Raw genomic sequence first — 20,395 nt, 5'->3', positions numbered from 1 at the left:
TTTGTATCTACAATATTCAACTTGTTGACCATTTCTTATTAGCTGTGTACCGGATTTAAAAAAAAACTTTTTTCATCAAGTACCACCTCAGAAAAAATTAAGTACCACTATAATGACTAACCTTAAATTACAGTAGCATAGCAGGGCTAAGTAATCATTAAAACAAGGCAGATGTTTTATTTAACAAATGTATTTAATATTTTTGGCCATTGTAATATTACACACTTTCAAAAAAGGAAAATAAAACAGTCAAGTGATTCTTTGGCGTACCACTAGATAGAGCCTGTGTACCACTAGTGTACTGCAGTTTAAGAATCAGTGCTATTTATATATGTATGTATTATATGTACAGTCGTAGTCAAACGTTTACATACACTTGTAAAGAACATAATGTCATGGCTGTCTTAAGTTTCCAATAATTTCTACAACTCTTATTTTTTTGTGATAGAGTGATTGGAGCACATACTTGTTGGTCACAAAAAATGTTCATGAAGTTTGGTTCTCTAATGAATTTATTATGGGTCTACTGAAAATGTGACCAAATCTGCTGGGTCAAAAGTATACATACAGCAATGTTAATATTTGGTTACATGTCCCTTGGCAAGTTTCACTGCAATAAGACGCTTTTGGTAGCCATCCACAAGCTTCTGGTTGAATTTTTGACCACTCTTGACAAAATTGGTGCAGTTCAGCTAAATTTGTTGGTTTTCTGACATGGACTTGTTTCTTCAGCATTGTCCACATGTTCTCATTGAGGTTAAAGGTTTTGGGAAGGCCTTTCTAAAACCTTGATTCTAGCCTGATTTAGCCATTTCTTTACCACTTTTGACGTCTGTTTGGGGTCATTGTCCTGTTGGAACACACAACTGCGCCCAAGACCCAACCTTCGGGCTGATGATTTGAGGTTGTCCTGAAGAATTTGGAGGTAATCCTCCTTTTTTATCGTCCCATTTACTGTCTGTAAAGCACCAGTTCCATTGGCAGCAAAACAGGCCCAGAGCATAATACTACCACCACCATGCTTGACGGTAGAGATGGTGTTCCTGGGATTAAAGGCCTCACCTTTTCTCCTCCAAACATATTGCTGGGTATTGTGGCCAAACAGCTTTTTTTGTTTTATCTGACCACAGAACTTTCCTCCAGAAGGTCTTATCTTTGTCCATGTGATCAGCAGCAAACTTTAGACGAGCCTTAAGGTGTCGCTTCTGGAGCAAGGGCTTTCTTCTTGCATGGTAGCCTCTCAGTCCATGGCGATGCAAAACACACTTGAGTGTGGACACTGACACCTGTGTTCCAGCAGCTTCCAATTCATTGCAGACCTGCTTTTTGATGGTTCTCGGTTGACTCTTGATCATCCTGACCAATTTTCTCTCAGCAGCAGGTGATAGCTTGCGTTTACTTCCTGATCGTGGCAGTGACAAAACTGTGCCATGCACTTTAACTTACGAACAATTGTCTGCACAGTTGCTCTTGGGACCTTAAGCTGCGTTGAAATGGCTCCAAGTGACTTTCCTGACTTATCAAGTCAATGATTCGTTTTTTCAGATCTGTGCTGAGTTCCTTTGACTTTCCCATTGTCACGTTTGTAATCGAGTCTAATGACTGCATCACATGAGCCCTATTTAAATGGGCTCAGCGAAGTCAACAGGTGTCGTCAATCATAATCACTCAAATGAAGTTAAGAGGCCATGCCATGAAGCTAATTTGATTTGATTGTAACTTTTCTACATCACTAACATTGATAATGTATGTTGCTTTTGTATACTTTTGACCCAGCAGATTTGGTCACATTTTCAGTAGACCCATAATACATTTATAAAAGAACCAAACTTCATGAATATTTTTTGTGACCAACAAGTATGTGCTCCAATCACTCTATCACAAAAAAAAAAAGAGTTGTAGAAATGATTGGAAACTCAAGACAGCCATGACATTATGTTCTTTACAAGTGTATGTAAACTTTTTAAACACGACTGTATATATATGTGTGTGTGTGTAAATATATATATGTACAAACCCCGTTTCCATATGAGTTGGGAAATTGTGTTAGATGTAAATATAAACGGAATACAATGGTTTGCAAATTCTTTTCAACCCATATGCAATTGAATGCACTACAAAGACAAGATATTTGATGTTCAAACTCATAAACTTTATTTTTTTAAATTAACTTAGAATTTCATGGCTGCAATACGTGCCAAAGTAGTTGGGAAAGGGCATGTTCACCACTGTGTTACATGGCCTTTCCTTTTAACAACACTCAGTAAACGTTTGGGAACTGAGGAGACACATTTTTTAAGCTTCTCAGGTGGAATTCTTTCCCATTCTTGCTTGATGTACAGCTTAAGTTGTTCAACAGTCCGGGGGACTCCGTTGTGGTATTTTAGGCTTCATAATGCGCCACACATTTTCAATGGGAGACAGGTCTGGACTACAGACAGGCCAGTCTAGTACCCGCACTTTTTTACTATGAAGCCATGTTCATGTAACACGTGGCTTGGCATTGTCTTGCTGAAATAAGCAGGGGCGTCCATGGTAACGTTGCTTGGATGGCAACATATGTTGCTCCAAAACCTGTATGTACCTTTCAGCACTAATGGTGCCTTCACAGATGTGTAAGTTACCCATGTCTTGGGCACTAATACACCCCCATACCATCACAGATGCTGGCTTTTCAACTTTGCGCCTATAACAATCCGGATGGTTCTTTTCCTCTTTGGTCCGGAGGACACGACGTCCACAGTTTCCAAAAACAATTTGAAATGTGGACTCGTCAAACCACAGAACACTTTTCCACTTTGTATCAGTCCATCTTAGATGAGCTCAGGCCCAGCGAAGCCGACGGCGTTTCTGGGTGTTGTTGATAAATGGTTTTCGCCTTGCATAGGAGAGTTTTAACTTGCACTTACAGATGTAGCGACCAACTGTAGTTACTGACAGTGGGTTTCTGAAGTGTTCCTGAGCCCATGTGGTGATATCCTTTACACACTGATGTCGCTTGTTGATGCAGTACAGCCTGAGGGATCGAAGTTCACGGGCTTAGCTGCTTACGTGCAGTGATTTCTCCAGATTCTCTGAACCCTTTGATGATATTACGGACCGTAGATAGTGAAATCCCTAAATTCCTTGCAATAGCTGGTTGAGAAAGGTTTTTCTTAAACTGTTCAACAATTTGCTCACGCATTTGTTGACAAAGTGGTGACCCTCGCCCCATCCTTGTTTGTGAATGACTGAGCATTTCATGGAATCTACTTTTATACCCAATCATGGCACCCACCTGTTCCCAATGTGCCTGTTCACCTGTGGGATGTTCCAAATAAGAGTTTGATGAGCATTCCTCAACTTTATCAGTATTTATTGCCACCTTTCCCAACTTTTTTGTCACATGTAGCTGGCATCAAATTCTAAAGTTAATGATTATTTGCACAAAAACTGAACTGAATATGGGTTGAAAATGATTTGCAAATCATTGTATTCCATTTATATTTACATCTAACACAATTTCCCAACTCATATTGAAATGGGGTTTGTATATATATATATATATATATATATATATATATATATATATATATATATATATATATATATATATATGTATACGTATATATATATATATATATATATATATGTATACGTATATATATATATGTATATGTATATATATATATATATATATATATATATATATATGTATATGTATATATATATGTATATATATATGTATACGTATATATATATATGTATATATATATATGTATACGTATATATATATATGTATATGTATATATATATATATATATATATATATATGTATATGTATATATATATGTATATATATATATATGTATATGTATATATATATGTATATATATATATATATATATATATATATATATATATATATATATATATATATATATATATATATATATATATATATATATATATACACAGGACTGTCTCAGAAAATTAGAATATTGTGATAAAGTTCTTTGTAGCATATTCAACTGAATATGGGTTGAAAATGATTTGCAAATCATTGTATTCCATTTATATTTACATCTAACACAATTTCCCAACTCATATTGAAACGGGGTTTGTATATATATATATATATATATATATATGTATATGTATATATATATATATATATATATATATATGTATATATATATATATGTATATGTATATATGTATATATATATATGTATATTAAGGCTGCAGCTAACGATTATTTTTCTATCGATTAATCTATAGATTATTTTTTCGATTAATCGGTTAATCTATAGATTATTTTTTTCGATTAATCTATAGATTATTTTTTCCTTTTGCCGATTATTTTTTTATTCAAAATGAAGATGAAAAAATAAATGTAGGCCCGTTTTTTCAAAAGGCATGGCTTTTATTTACAAAAAAAAAGAAGTATGGCCACTCAGTCAACATTGACAACAACATGACTAAATATTCTGTAACAATGTAAACATTTAAAACTTTTAACATTTAACAAAATTAAAAGTAGCTTATTTGCTTTTTAATGTGCAAATATAAAAGTCAACATCCAGTGCAAATCTTAATATTCTGCAATAGTATAAGCATTTCAAAAGTAAAAGTATTGCTTATTTTGCTTTAAAATGTGCAAAAATAAAGATAAACATCCAATACAAAAAAGTGCAAAACGAAATATTCTGTAACAACAGTGTAAACATTTCAACAAAAGTGAAAGTATTGCTTATTTGCTAAAATGTGCAAAAATAAAGATAAACATCCAATACAAAAAAGTGCCAATCTAAATATTCTGGAGTACTGTAAACATTAAATATTGCTTTTAAAATGTGCAAAATAAACATCCAGTCCAACACAGTACACAATAACCAATTCTACTCATTCCAGTGAGTGTCTAACAGTTGTAATGAAGAAAGGTTAGCATGTGTACATGTTTGGTTCTTTTCTTGTTTATAATATTCCCAGCAGCTGAAAATAGGCGCTCAGAAGGGGTCGATGTGGCTGGAACTGAGAGCTAATTAGCCTTCACCTCAAGCCAGGATTTCGAGCGAGCTGAGCTGCAGTTTAAGTTTCTAGAAGGTCAACGGGCTCATTGTGATGTTAGTAGTAGTTGACTGGGAGGTGTTTATTATCATTTGGGGAGAGTCCGCTGCCTGATGCTCACCTGCTAAACAGCTATCTGCTCCACGCTGAAGCGCTGACTACATGCGCTCTGAATACGCACTGCTGATTGGCTGATAATGCTTCGTGTGTACCAATCAGATGGTTGTGTGGGTGGGACAATGCTGCGTGTGTACCAATCAGATGGTTGTGTGGGTGGGACAATGCTGCGTGCTGAGACAGAGGCAGACGGAGCAAAGCAGCTTGTTAAGACTTTAGCTTAGAAACTCGTTCGGTACACCCCCGTACCGAACCGAAAGCCCCGTACCGAAACGGTTCAATACAAAACACGTACCGTTACACCCCTAGCAGATACAAATGGCACATTCATGTTTTTGTGTAATGATGACAACGTATGCTCACGCGGACGATTGACTAGTTGATGGTTTTCTTTTCAAATGTCCGTTCATAGCCGTTGTGCTGCTATGATAGGCCATTTACGCTCGACACAGTGTGCATACAACAACATTATTAGGCCGTTTATTGAAGTACTCCCACACTTTTGGCATGCTTTTCCCCCCTCGCTCGCACCGCTCGCATCGTCTTCTTTGATCGTCTGCTTTGCGCTTCTCCATGACGGTAGTGTGACGTCATTATGCGACGCGTCGACGCACAAAAACGGCGTCGACGTATTTACGTAACCGATGACGTCGACTACGTCGACGCGTCGTTTCAGCCTTAATGTATATATATATATGTATATATATATATATATATATATGTATATATGTATATGTATATATGTATATGTATATATATATATGTATATATATATATATGTATATATATATATATATGTATATATGTATATATATATATATATATATATATATATATATATATATATATATATATATATATATATATATATATATATATATATATATATATATACATACAGGACTGTCTCAGAAAATTAGAATATTGTGATAAAGTTCTTTGTAGCATATTCAACTGAATATGGGTTGAAAATGATTTGCAAATCATTGTATTCCATTTATATTTACATCTAACACAATTTCCCAACTCATATTGAAACGGGGTTTGTATATATATATACTGTATATATATATATATATGTATGTATATATATATGTATATATATATATGTATATATATATATATATATATATATATATATATATATATATATATATATATATATACAGGGCTGTCTCAGAAAATTAGAATATTGTGATAAAGTTCTTTATTTTCTGTAATGCAATTAAAAAAACTAAAATGTCATACATTCTGGATTAATTACACATCAACTGAAATATTGCAAGCCTTTTATTATTTCAATATTGCTGATTATGGCATACAGCTTAAGAAAACTCAAAAATCCTATCTCAAAAAATTAGAGTATGTCCTCAGACCAAGTAAAAAAAAAGGATTTATAACAGCAAAACAAAATCAAACATTTGAAAATGTCAATGATGCTTCCATCTGTTGAAAAGCTCTATGGAGATAATGATTTCATTTTCCAGCATGATCTGGCACCTGCCCACAGTGCCAAAACCACCAGTAACTGATGTACTGACCATGGCATTACTGTCCTCGATTGGCCTGACAACTCCCCTGACCTCAACCCCATAGATAATTTGTGGGGTATTGTGAAGAAGAAACTGAGAGACACCAGACCCAATAACAAAAATGAGCTAAAGGCCGCTATTGAAGCATCCTGGGCATCCATAACACCTCAGCAATGCCACAGGCTGATTGCCTCCCTGCCACGCCGCATTGATGCAGTAATCCGTGCAAAAGGATTGCCAACCAAGTACTGAGTGCATTAATTGACATGTTCAAATGTTTGATTTTGTTTTGCTGTTATAAATCTTTTTTTTTTACTTGGTCTGAGGAAATATAATTTTTTTAGATGGGATTTTTGCGTTTTCTTAAGCTGTATGCCATAATAAGCAATATTAAAACAATAAAAGGCTTGCAATATTTCAGTTGATGTGTAATGAATCCAGAATGTATGCCATTTTTGTTTTTTTAATTGCATTACAGAAAATAAAGAACTTTATCACAATATTCTAATTTTCTGACAGTCCTGTATGTATATATATATATGTATATATATATATATATATATATATATATATATATATATATATATATATATATATATATATATATATATATATATATATACATATATATATATATATATGTATATGTATATATATATATATATATATATATATGTATATATATACATATATATATATATATGTATATGTATATATATATATATATATATATGTATATATATATATATATATATGTATATATATATATATATATATATATATATATATATGTATGTATGTATGTATGTATGTATGTATGTATGTATGTATATATATATATATATATATATATATATATATATATATATATATATATATATATATAGTATGTATGTATATATATATATATATATATATATATATATATATGTATATATATATATATACATATATATATATATATGTATATATATATATATATGTATATATATATATATGTATATATATGTACAGTATATAGGGGTGTCTCGATCCGCTAGCGATATCGGTCGGATTATATTGGCCTGCATCCAAAATCTTCCAATATAAACTACCATGCAAGCAGTCCTGTAGCATGTTTCATTACTTGTGCAAAGCTGGACAGCCAGTTAACATCTAAATGTTAACTTGTACTTTTGTCAAGTCTTTTACAAAAGGTTAACATGGTAGGCTACAGGCTAGTAGGAGATAGCAACTACACAACAGCTAAGCACACATTAGCACACAAGCTAGACCTTCATAAGTGTCCTTAATTGAACAATATTGCAGTCTAAAACACCACATTTGTCAATGTAAACAAGTATCAAATATTAATAGTTGCATATTACTTACACATCCAGGGCAGAAGAATATTAGACAGTATCCAGTAAAAAAAAGTTTCCGCATCATTCACCATACTGTCATGAGCTTAACTTAATAAATTATTGTGATTACTAGGTGTTGCCAAAATATCAATTACCACTCCTCTTCAACTTTAAGACAGCACAAGTCCATTGCAGATAATAATAAATCGCTTAGTGTTTTTCATATCCTTTGAATGTTCTTTGATTGATTTCACTTAATCAAACCTTTTCTAGCATTCCACACTACAAAAAGGATAAACGTGTGTGTGATTCGAGCTGACATCGGTATCGGGACACCCCTGTACTGTATGTATGATTATTGATGCAAGAGCATGTGTTGTTTGAATATAACGTGTACAACATGCTCTCATATTGACATGACGTGACAGCAGCATGTACATGTATATGCATCACTAGGCTGTACAAAACCCAAAACCATTGAAGTTGGCACATTGTGTAAATCGTAAATAAAAACAGAATACAATGATTTGCTAATTCTTTTCAACTTATACTCAATTTAATACACTGCAAAGACAAGATATTTAATGTTTGAACTGAGAAATAATCATTAACTTAGAATTTAATGGCAGCAACACATTGCAAAAAAGTTGGCACAGGGGCATGTTCACCACTGTGTTACATGGCCTTTCCTTTTAACAACACTCAGTAAACGTTTGGTAACTGAGGAGACCAATTTTTGAAGCTTTTCAAGTGGAATTCTTTCCCATTCTTGCTTGATGTACAGCTTAAGTTGTTCAACAGTCCGGTGTCTCTGTTGTCGTATTTTACGCTTCATAATGCGCCACACATTTTCAATGGGAGACAGGTCTGGACTACAGGCAGGCCAGTCTAGTACCCGCACTCTTTTACTATTAAGCCACGCTGTTGTAAAACGTGCAGAATGTGGATTGGCATTGTCTTGCTGAAATAAGCAGGGGCGTCCATGATAATGTTGCTTGGATGGCAACATACGTTGCTCTAAAACCGGTATGTACCTTTCAGCATTAATGCCGCCTTCACAGATGTGTAAGTTACCCATGTCTTGGGCACTGATACACCCCCATACCATCACAGATGCTGGCTTTTCAACTTTGCGCCTATAACAATCCGGAAGGTTCTTTTCCTCTTTGGTCCGGAGGACACGACGTCCACAGTTTCCAAAAACAATTTGAAATGTGGACTCGTCAGACCACAGAACACTTTTCCACTTTGTATCAGTCCATCTTAGATGAGCTCAGGCCCAGCAAAGCCGGCGGCGTTTCTGGGTGTTGTTGATAAATGGCTTTCACTTTGCATAGTAGAGTTTTAACTTCCACTTACAGATGTAGCATTACATTAGTTTTTTGATGCGGCACCATCTGAGGGATCGAACGTCACGGCCATTCAATGTTGGTTTTTGGCTTTGCCATTTACGTGCAGTGATTTCTCCAGATTCTCTGAAACTTTTGATGATATTACTGACCGTAGATGGTGAAATCCTTAAATTCCTTGCAATAACTCATTGAGAAATGTTGTTCTTAAACTGTTGGGACAATTTGCTCATGCATTTGTTCACAAAGTGGTGACCCTCGCCCCATCCTTGTTTGTGAATGACTGAGCATTTCATGGAAGCTGCTTTAATACCCAATCATGGCACCCACCTGTTCCCAATTAGCCTGTTCACCTGTGGGATATTCCAAATAAGAGATGTTCCTCAACTTTTTTAGTCATTTTTGCCACTTGTGCCAGCTTTTTTGAAACATGTTGCAGGCATCAAATTCTAAATGAGCTAGTCTTTGCAAAAAAATAAAGTTTAGCAGTCTATGCAATTGAATATAGGTTGAAAGGGATTTGCAAATTATTGTATTTTGTTTCTATTTAAAATTTACACAACATGCCAACTTCACTGGTTTTGGGTTTTGTACAACACATGTTGCATGTGGCCTTAAGGAAGGATGCACACTAGTCACCTTCCAAGCCTCCTCCAGCTCGGTGGTCCACCTCTCCTTCAGGATGGGCTGCACAGCACTGATGAATTCTACTCCAACGTACTGCAAGCACACAGATGATAGCAGACATGTTCTCCCTGATCCCACAACTCATGGGGGTCTTACGCTGTAGTATTTAGGGGGGGCGTTGTAGTGGTAATGGCTTCTCCCCAGATTCACAGCCAGAGCCTCAAGCCTTTCCAGCTGGTCCAGCCTGGCCACACTTTTCTCAATAAACGACATCACCCTACAAGACAGGAGAAAGCAGTGAGGAGCAGTCCACCTTGGCCACAGCGTCTATTAACTGTGACATGGCGGCTCTCTCCGTGCTGACATTTCATGCTTCAGCAGCTCAAATGCTGACATTCCTTTGATTGCACAGTCTACCTGTGTGTGTGTGTGTGTGTGTGTGTGTGTTTGTTTCTTTGCAAGGTTAGCCTGTGCACCTTTATCTCCACAGGCAATAATTGCCTGCTTTGCAAAGCCTCCAACTCTGTGGTCAATGGCGTGGAAAGTTGGAAGAATTCTCTGACAACTTAGTGAGCTGCTGAATGCAACATAGCTTCATCTCACGCAACGGAAGCGCCATAATTTTGCCAAATAAATGAATTTGATTGCAACTTATCGCCCTTCAAATGTGCGCCTCAGTGTGTGAGATGCGTTTTATAGAAGCAATAACAAATTATTGATTTAGGGACCCCCCTTTGAATTATTTTATTTAAAAAACAAATAATATATGTTTGTTTTTGTTTTTTTTTTACAAAAAATGGACTAACAATTTTAATATATTACTTGTATTTACTGTATTATATTTTTTGACTTTATTATATATTATACATCATGCTTCTTTTCGGAATATGAGAAGCTACTGTGTTTATCACATGAATCCCATACCACAAAATGTGTTCTATATTTACATTATCAACATCATATTCTAAACTGATTTATGAACAAATACAATGTTTACATCATCGCTTCCAAGCAACTGTATTTAAAAAAACACTCACAAACTCAACTAATATTACAACTTATATGCATTACAGTATATTTATGTCCCATATTGCATGAATAGAGGACAGTATAAAAGTGTCTGGTTCGTCTAGAGCAGTGGTTCTCGCACAGTTTTCACCAAGTACCCCCTCAAAAAGAACCACCATAATGACCAGCAATAAAATACAGCAGCGCAGTAGGCCTAAGTATTCATTAAAAACAAGACAGAAGTTTTATTTCAACAAACGTATTTTTGGCCCTATGTTACATTACACACAGTTTGAACAGTAACACTGTGTTTGAATATAGGAAAATAAAACACTGTACATAAGTAATAAATCAAATAAAATTAATTGCACATAAAAGTTAAAATAAACATTTGATAATGCCTCGAGTCACGTCATGACAATATTTAGTTAAGTGATTCAATGGCATGCCACCAGATGGAGCTCGCGTACCACTTACGGTCAGAGTCGTGTATAAAGAGAGTATGGCCAAATCGATTACAAAGTTGGCCTTAAAATGGCGTCCCGTAGTCACGTTACGGCCAGAGGATCTCCTAAATGATTGGTCAAAAGCAGTATTTTTGAACGAGTAGCAATTCCTGTAGCTTAGCTATTTTTTTTAACCCTTGTAGCGAGGTAGCTTACATCAAAGCTACAAAGAGATAAAATGGACTGTGAATCCAGGCCCCAAAAAATATGGAGAAAATTCAATGACCTGGATGAATGAGAACGTCCATACCTTTGGCGAAAATCCATGATGATTGGTTGGTGTTCATATGATGAGTCAAGATTGGCTAAGGTTAGGGCAAGACATTAAGGACAAGCCAATCAGGGGCAAGATAATGTGGGTTATCAAAACCAGGAACAAAATAACAGACACGCACTCATGTCACATGTCGGGGGAGTCGGAAACATAGGGATGCTTCAAACTCAGGGTTTCTGCATGATATTAAAACGCTTTAAAAGTCATTAAATGGAAATTAAGGCATTAAATGCGATGTTCAGAGGAATTAAAAATGTAATACAATCGTAGGACTTGGTCGATAGGCAATACGTCAATCAAAGATTACAATTAACTTAAGAATGTTGCGGTCATCGACAATGTGTCTGTCTGTGTGTTTCTTTGCATCGGCTGCAGCTTTCAAACTGGATACAAAAGGACTTATAAGGTCCGGCCGAAAGCGTGAAAAGCGCTGCCTGAATTCGGCAAAATCAAACTGCTCTGGGGGCCGAAACTTTGCCAATCTTTGGTCACTGCAGTCCTTAACCCTGACACCATGTCATGTCAATGAGGAAGCTCAGCTTGTTTCATACGCAACTCCTTTATTTTAGCTGTCTCAACTTCAACACACATGAGCTACCTTGGCTAACATTAGCAGGTCTGGTGACGCAATGTCCGAGGATGGACAACCAAGGCAATTCTCACAACAGACCACAACTCTTATTCACTGACATTCCCACAGTAAATTAATAAGAGTTCCTTCAGCTGTCTGACACTTTATATTTAAAGGCCTACTGAAACCCATTACTACCGACCACGCAGTCTGATAGTTTATATATCAATGATGAAATCTTAACATTGCAACACATGCCAATACGGCCAGGTTAACTTATAAAGTGCAATTTTAAATTTCCCGCCACACTTCCGGTTAAAAACGTTTTTTTATGCTGACGTATGCGCGTGACGTCAAGGGTTGGTACGGAAGTATACGGAGCCCATTGAATCCTATACAAAAAAACTCTGTTTTCATCTCAAAATTCCAGTGTTCTGGACATCTGTGTTGGTGAATCTTTTGCAATTTGTTTAATGAACAATGGAGACTGCAAATAAGAAAGTTGTAGGTGGGATCGGTGTATTAGCGGCGGACTACAGCAACACAACCAGGAGAACAGAGATTAATAGCAGATGAATAGCAGACGCGCTAGCCGCCGAACTCACCTTAACTTCCTCCGTCTCCGGGCCGCCAACCGCATCTGTGATCGGGTGAAGTCCTTCGTCGCACCGTCGATCGCTGGAACGCAGGTGAGCACGGGTGTTGATGAGCAGATGAGGGCTGGCTGGCGTAGGTGGAGAGCTAATGTTTTTAGCATAGCTCTGTGAGGTCCGGTTGCTAAGTTAGCTTCAATGGCGTCGTTAGCAACAGCATTGCTAACCTTCGCCAGCCTGGAAAGCATTAACCGTGTAGTTACCTGTCCATGGTTTAATAGTATTGTTGATTGTGAAAAAAGATATGTCTTGCACTGCCTTCTAATCCTTCACTCTAACGTTCCTCATCCACGAATCTTTCATCCTCGCTCAAATTAATGGGGTAATCGTCGCTTTCTCGGTCCGAATCTCTCTTGCTCCATTGTAAACAATGGGGAATTGTGAGAAGTCTTTCCTCTGGTGACGTCACGCTACTTCCGGTACAGGCAAAGGCATTTGCAACTTTATCGTCGATGTTCTCTACTAAATCCTTTCAGCAAAAATATGGCAATATCTCGAAATGATCAAGTATGACACATAGAATGGATCTGCTATCCCCGTTTGAATAAAAAAAAATCATTTCAGTAGGCCTTTAACTTTACTGTACTCATTTTAAACATCTGTGAGGGTGTACAATACAACCTATTCAAGATGTTAAATTGACTGAGCCTATTTTGCGTATTATTGCCATTTTTCCAAATATCATTCCATGACATGTATTTTTCAAAACTGTTTAAATCAATCCTTAATTTCCAAACACATGCATCATTTTCATTCTAGTGTGATTTTAATTTATTATTCCATAAAACAAACCAACTATTCTTTAAAAAGTGTATTCTGATTTCAATCAATCAATCAAAGTTTACTTATATAGCCCTAAATCGCAAATGTCTCAAAGGGCTGCACAAACCACAACGACATCATTGGCTCTGATCCCACATCAGGGCAAGAAAAAAGTCAACCCAATGGGATGACAACGAGAAACCTTGGAAGGGACCGCAGATGTGGGGACCCCCCTCCTCCTTGGGTGACTGGTGCAATGGATGTCAAGTGGATCCAGTTAATAATGTGAGAGTCCAGTGCACAGTGGGGCCAGCAGGGGATCCTCTTCCATGTAGGCACATTAGCAGCGCAGAGACGTCACCAACTGATGCAAAGAGGAGTGGTCCGTGCTGAGTCCCGACTTTGAACAACTAGCACTTCATCCGTGGAGGATAATCCGTGGTCACCTGATAACCTCTCCACGCAGGTTGAGGGGGGCAGAGCAGAAAAGAGAGACAGCAGATCAACTGGTCCAAAAAGGGGTCTATTTAAAGTCAGGAGTATAAAAAGAAGTTTTAAGATGGGACTTAAATGATTCTACTGAGCTAGCATCTCTAACTGTCCAGAGTACTGGACAGTTAGAGATGCTCTATAGCCCGCAGACATTTTTTGGGCTCTGGGAATGACTAATAAGCCGGAGTTCTTTGAACGCAGATTTCTGGGTGGTACATATGGTACAATACAATCATCAACCGTTTAGTATTTTATACGTAAGTAGTAAAACCTAAAGTCACATCTTAAGTGCACAGGAAGCCAGTGCAGGTGAGCCAGTATAGGCGTAATATCATTAAGCTTTCTTGTTCTTGTCAAAAGTCTAGCAGCCACATTTTGTACCAACTGTAATCTTTTTAATGCTCGACATAGGGAGACCCGAAAATAATACGTTACAGTAATTGAGACGAGACTAGGTCTATTGTATTACCGTTGCGATGTGTGGGTTCATTTATTATTTGTGTAAGACCACAGTCTGGAGCGCCACGCACTGAGGGTCTGACGGGGTATTCATTTGGATATTAAAATTCCGTATTATAATTATATTATGTGTCACTAGATCAGCGACAAACTCTGAAAATTCCCTGATACGGTCCATAGAGGGCACAGGGGGGGCGATAAGATAACAGCCACATAGCGAGGTAGCGGTGTGACAGACCTCATAGTAAGCACCTCAAATGGTTTGTATTTGTTACTTAGGTTAGGGCTAAGGTCAAGGTTTTCATTGGATATTAGTGCGACACCTCCACCCCTTTTCAGGGCAATATGTGCACTTGTATAGATAGGAGGAGATGCCTCGTTAAGCGGGAAAAATTCATCTGGTTTTAGCCAAGTTTCGCCGTGACCAATGACGTGAAGTGAAGTGAAGTGAAGTGAATTATATTTATATAGCGCTTTTTCTCTGGTGACTCAAAGTGCTTTACATAGTGAAACCCAATATCTACGTTACATTTAAACCGGTGTGGGTGGCACTGGGTGCAGGTGGGTAAAGTGTCTTGCCCAAGGACACAACGGCGGTGACTAGGATGGCGGAAGCGGGGATCAAACTTGGAACCCTAAAGTTGCTGGCACGGCCACTCTACCAACCGAGCTATACCGCCCCGTTAAGATTGTTGTCTCTAATGACCTCATTAACTAATAACGTTTTGGGAGACAATGATCTGGAGGAACAGTGTGGTTTTCGTCCTCGTCGTAGAACTGTGGACCAGCTCTATACTCTCGGCAGGGTCCTGGAGGGTGCATGGGAGTTTGCCTAACCAGTCTACATGTGTTTTGTGGACTTGGAGAAGGCATTCGACCGTGTCCCTCGGAAAGTCCTTTTGGGAGTGCTCAGAGAGTATGGGGTATCGGACTGTCTGATTGTGGCGGTCCGCTCCCTGTATGATCAGTGTCAGAGCTTGGTCTGCATTGCCGGCAGTAAGTCGGACCCATTTCCAGTGAGGGTGGGACTCCGCCAAGGCTGCCTTTTGTCATCGATTCTATTCATAACTTTTATGGACAAAATTTCTAGGCGCAGTCAGGGTGTTGAGGGGTTCCGGTTTGGTGGCTGCAGGATTAGGTATCTGCTTTTTGCAGATGATGTGGTCCTGATGGCTTCATCTGGCCTAGATCTTCAGCTCTCACTGGATCGGTCCGCAGCCGAGTGTGAAGCGACTGGGATGAGAATCAGCACCTCCAAATCCGAGCCCATGGTTCTCGCCTGGAAAAGACCACAGTCCCAAGTAGAGGAGTTCAATTACCTCGGAGTCTTGTTCACGAGTGAGGGAAGAGTGGATCGTGAGATCGACAGGCGGATTGGTGTAGCGTCTTCAGTAATGCGGACATTGTATCAATCCGTTGTGGTAAAGAAGGAGCTGAGCCGGAAGGCAAAGTTCTCAATTTACCGGTCGATCTACGTTCCCTTCCTCACCTATGGTCATGAGCTTTGGGTTATTACCGAAAGGACAAGATCACTGGTACAAGCGGCCAAAATTATCTCCATGAAAGATAGGGTGAGAAGCTCTGTCATCCAGGAGGACCTCAAAGTAAAGCCGCTGCTCCTCCACATCGAGAGGAGCCAGATGAGGTGGTTCGGGTATCTGGTCAGGATGCCCCCGAACGCCTCCCTGGGGAGGTGTTTAGGGCATGTCCGACTGGTACAAGGCCACGGGGAAGACTCAGGACACGTTGGGAAGACTATGTCTCCCGGCTGGCCTGGAAACGCCTCGGGATCCCCCTGAGGAGCCGAACGAAGCGGCTGAGGAGAGGGAAGTCTGGGCCTCTCTGCTTAGGCTGCTGCCTCCGCGACCCGACCTCGGATAAACAGAAGAAAATGGATGGATGGTGTTCGTAGTACTGATAATAATAACGTTAAGTTTATATCGTGTAGTGCGCCTTAAATATTTTCGATCACATCTAGGAATTTATATGGTGGCGATCTTGAGATCATTTGCTTGGTGCTGCGATAGATTGAACGCGTCATAATTTGCCACCTCAGTAGAATGTATGTTCACCTCTGGCTCAGTCACTACAGAAAAAACATTATGTGAGTTATGTATAATTCTGCGAGAAATGCTATGTGTGCAGGAATTTTCCAGCCTGCCGCTAGATAGTTCTAGCTTAACTGACTCCCCACCCCGACTAAGAGACACTGTAATTGCCTGTGTCTGAGCTTGCTCTAGTGTAGTTAGTCAAGCTTGACTCAAATAGTGGTCTATATTTCTGGAAAGGGTGATGGCGCCTTCCCGGTTAGGGTGAAGGCCGTGCCTCCTCAGCAAGCTCGGTTTGCCCCAGAAAGAGGGCCAATTATCAATAAACGTTAGTACCTGTACTATATAAAAACTAGACAGCCACTTGTTAAGGGAGACTAATCTGCTATACCTCTCATCATTGCCTCTCGCAGGCAGGGGGCCAGAGACAAGTACTCAATGCCGTGACATCTTTCTAGCGAGATTACAAGTCCGAGCTATATTCCTCTTTGTAATCTCTGACTGTCTCATCTTAGTGTCATTGGAGCCGATGCGTACAACTATGTTCGCGTAGCTAGTGGTACAATTAGCCTGTCGTACGTGTTTACTTGGCCTGTTGCGAGTTAGCTCCCTAAGACTAGCTTCAATGTCTGGTGCTCTGGCCCCGGGAATACACTTAATTATGGCTGGTTTACTAAGCTGTATGATGGAGTCCCCTATGACTAAGGTGTGGTGTCCGGTAGACTGGGGTGTAGGACTAGCTAAAGGGCTAAATCTATTATGCGTCTCAAACAGTTCACGTGGCTTGTAGGCCCCTTAGGGCTGCTACAAACTCGCTACAGCTAACGCTAGCAAACGTGTCTGCTGCGTCTAAAGTTCCGAAATTACTCTGCTCTAACTGGCGTAGACGGTCCTCTAGTAGGGCCAACCTCTCCATGAGAACAGTGAACGAAGAGCAAGGTGCCATACTCATGTTGTTTCTTTCACCGAGTCGAGTTCTTGCTGTACTCGGAGCAGTAGCAGCAGCGTGAGGGAGCAAATGCCTTTGGAGCGTAGTAGCTTTGGACCTCGACTAGCTTAGCTTTGTTAGCTAGCTGAGAGAGAGGCGGTGAGACAGAGAGTGTAAGTTTGATAAAACTACATAATATGTTTGAGAAGGACTAGGGATGTGCGTATCGATCCTGTGGTATCGATATATCGATACTCACACGCTACTCATTTGGCATCACTTTTCTGAAAAAAGTATCGATATAAACCAAAAAACGGCGTGTGGGGGGTGCAAGCATCACTTTCAGATGTTTTTGATTACTTACTTAACTTACTATGTGCTGGGACACCCCTGTACCTGGCAGAGTATAGAGCTGGCCCAGTCACGTGACAGGAGACAGCGAATGAGCGTCGTCAACGTGCAACACACACACAGCCAGCCGACAGCGATGCAGCCAGGCATATCCAGTGTTGTCCAATTGTTGACTTAAAACAGGCATTGTTTTTTTTTTTTTTATTAATGTTTACTGAATTTTTTTTTTTTAATGATTATCCTAAATTCAAATAATTTCCACAAAGGGGAATTTACTGTTAGTTGAAAATTGCTTGAGTATTTAAAACAAGATAAGAAAGAGATACAATTTGGAGATTCTTCATCTTTGCATTACAGTTTTATTTTTTTCCAAGAAAATCTTGAATATATGACTGAATGTGATTTTGGTTTTAATCTGTAACATGATTTCTTACATTTCGAAAACATTAGCCTATTTCATATTTCATTAATTGCTAATTATATCACAAACTTTAAAAAATAACTGCAGCTTCTTGCAATTCGGATTTGACTGTTAATTGGAAAGCCCTAATATTTAATTATTATCATATATAATATATAGTTATTAATTTATGTAATATTTAATTTATTTTTCATATTTATGTTATTTATTTTATTTATTTTAATTTTACTTTTATTATATATTGACCATAAGAAATGTGGTATAAATGGTCTGTATTTGTCTTGTGATTTGTCTTAAATAATAACAATAGTAATAATATTTTTGACTGACAAAAAATTGCCAATAAGAAATTATTGGTATCGGTATCGGTATCGGTATCGATGAAAATGCAAGAAAAAGTATCGGTATCGTATCGAATCCTAAAAGTGTGGTATCGCCCATCCCTAAGAAGGACTAAAGAAAGCTGTAAAACAATTGGAAGCACTCAGACAGAAAGATACTACTTAGCTTTTTCGCGGCAGCGAGCGACAGCAGACTTTTCCGGACGATTTAAAAACATATCCTCTAGTCCAGACCTGGGCATTCTGCGGCCCGTGGGCCGCATCCGGCCCTTGGTGCACCCCTGTCCGGCCCGTGTGAGGCCAATCATAAATTACAAAATAAATTTTAAAAAGTATCTATGTGGAGTGTGCAATACCACGGTGCTGCTTTTGTTTTGAAAAGCGTTATTTGTATTACTTCCGTGTGGACGTATGCGCGTGTGCGATTGTGAGTGAACTGAACAGCGCATTCACAAATTACAAAATAAAGTTTAAAAAACATCTATGTCATGCGCGCAAAACAACTGTGCTGCTTTTATTTTGAAAAGTGTTATTTATGGACGTATGTCCGTGTGTAACCTGTGAGGGAAGGTGCACAGCGACAAGTGATGAGACGCTGAAAAGAGAAAAGTTGATGACGAATGCCGTGTTTTCAACAAGACATGGACTGCCAAGTATTTCTCTACATAAATTAAAGGTAAAGCCGTGTGCTTAATGTGTGGTACACATATTTCTGTGTTTAAAGAATATCATTTGAATCGCCACTACATGACGAAGCACGAGGGAAAATACCGGAATCTGTCTGATGAAGCGCTCGCAAGGGAGGCTGATGCGTTGATGGTAAAACTGCAAACCCAACAAGGACTTTTTGCAATATTTCACACCCCCAGAGATGCAGCTGTCAGGACAAGTTTCGTCATTTCTCACAAAAGCGCCAGAAAAAGTAAGGCGTTTTCTGACGGGGAGTTTAATAAGGAGTGCTTATTGGACTCTGTTGCGCTGATATGCCCGGAGACTTGGACTGTTTTTCGCTAACTTTGGATGAGAGCTGCAATGTACGTGACACCGCCCAGCTCCTCATCTTCTTACGTGGGATAACTGCAGACTTTCAAATCACGGAGTAGCTGGCAGCCATGCAGTCAATTAAAGAGACAACCACAGGTAATGACTTGTTCACATAGGTAAATGCGTGTTTGGACATGTTAGGACTGAAATGGGACAAGCTGGCAGGTGTGACAATCCAATCCAATCCACTTTATTTATATAGCACATTTAAACAACAAAATGTTTCCAAAGTGCTGCACAACAATATTAAAAACAATATTCAAATATTATCCTTAGCTCCACCAATGACTGAATAAAAAGAAAAAATAATTACATATAAAACCAATATAAAAAACAATATAAAATAAATAGGATTAAAAACGATTTTTAACAACAGATGGTTGTCCAAATCTGATGGGGAAAAATGTTGGATAATGCAGGATAAAGTGACAGAAATTAACCCTGTGCAGAAATGGACATTCTTGCAATGTATAATACATCAGAAAGTGTTGTGTAAAACAGTGATAAAAATAAAACCATC

The 20,395-nt window shown here is 38.3% G+C and overlaps 1 protein-coding gene across 3 annotated transcripts in view; it reads right to left on the bottom strand.

Annotated features, from left to right (window-relative positions):
* Positions 1–20,395, bottom strand: part of xgb (x globin) — a 38,194-nt gene that overhangs the window by 7,419 nt on the left and 10,380 nt on the right. For all 3 annotated transcript variants that reach the window (XM_062041986.1, XM_062041987.1, XM_062041985.1), the window contains 2 exons: positions 10,174–10,294; positions 10,030–10,110 (listed from right to left, as the gene is read on the bottom strand). In XM_062041986.1, the coding sequence (XP_061897970.1) occupies positions 10,030–10,110; positions 10,174–10,294 (202 nt within the window). The remainder of the gene's footprint in view (positions 1–10,029; positions 10,111–10,173; positions 10,295–20,395) is intronic.

This window comes from Entelurus aequoreus, linkage group LG03 (genome assembly GCF_033978785.1).
Source record: "Entelurus aequoreus isolate RoL-2023_Sb linkage group LG03, RoL_Eaeq_v1.1, whole genome shotgun sequence".
NCBI classification, from domain to species: domain Eukaryota; kingdom Metazoa; phylum Chordata; class Actinopteri; order Syngnathiformes; family Syngnathidae; genus Entelurus; species Entelurus aequoreus.
Note: the sequence above shows the minus strand (reverse complement) of the source record. Positions and strands in the feature narration are given on the sequence as shown.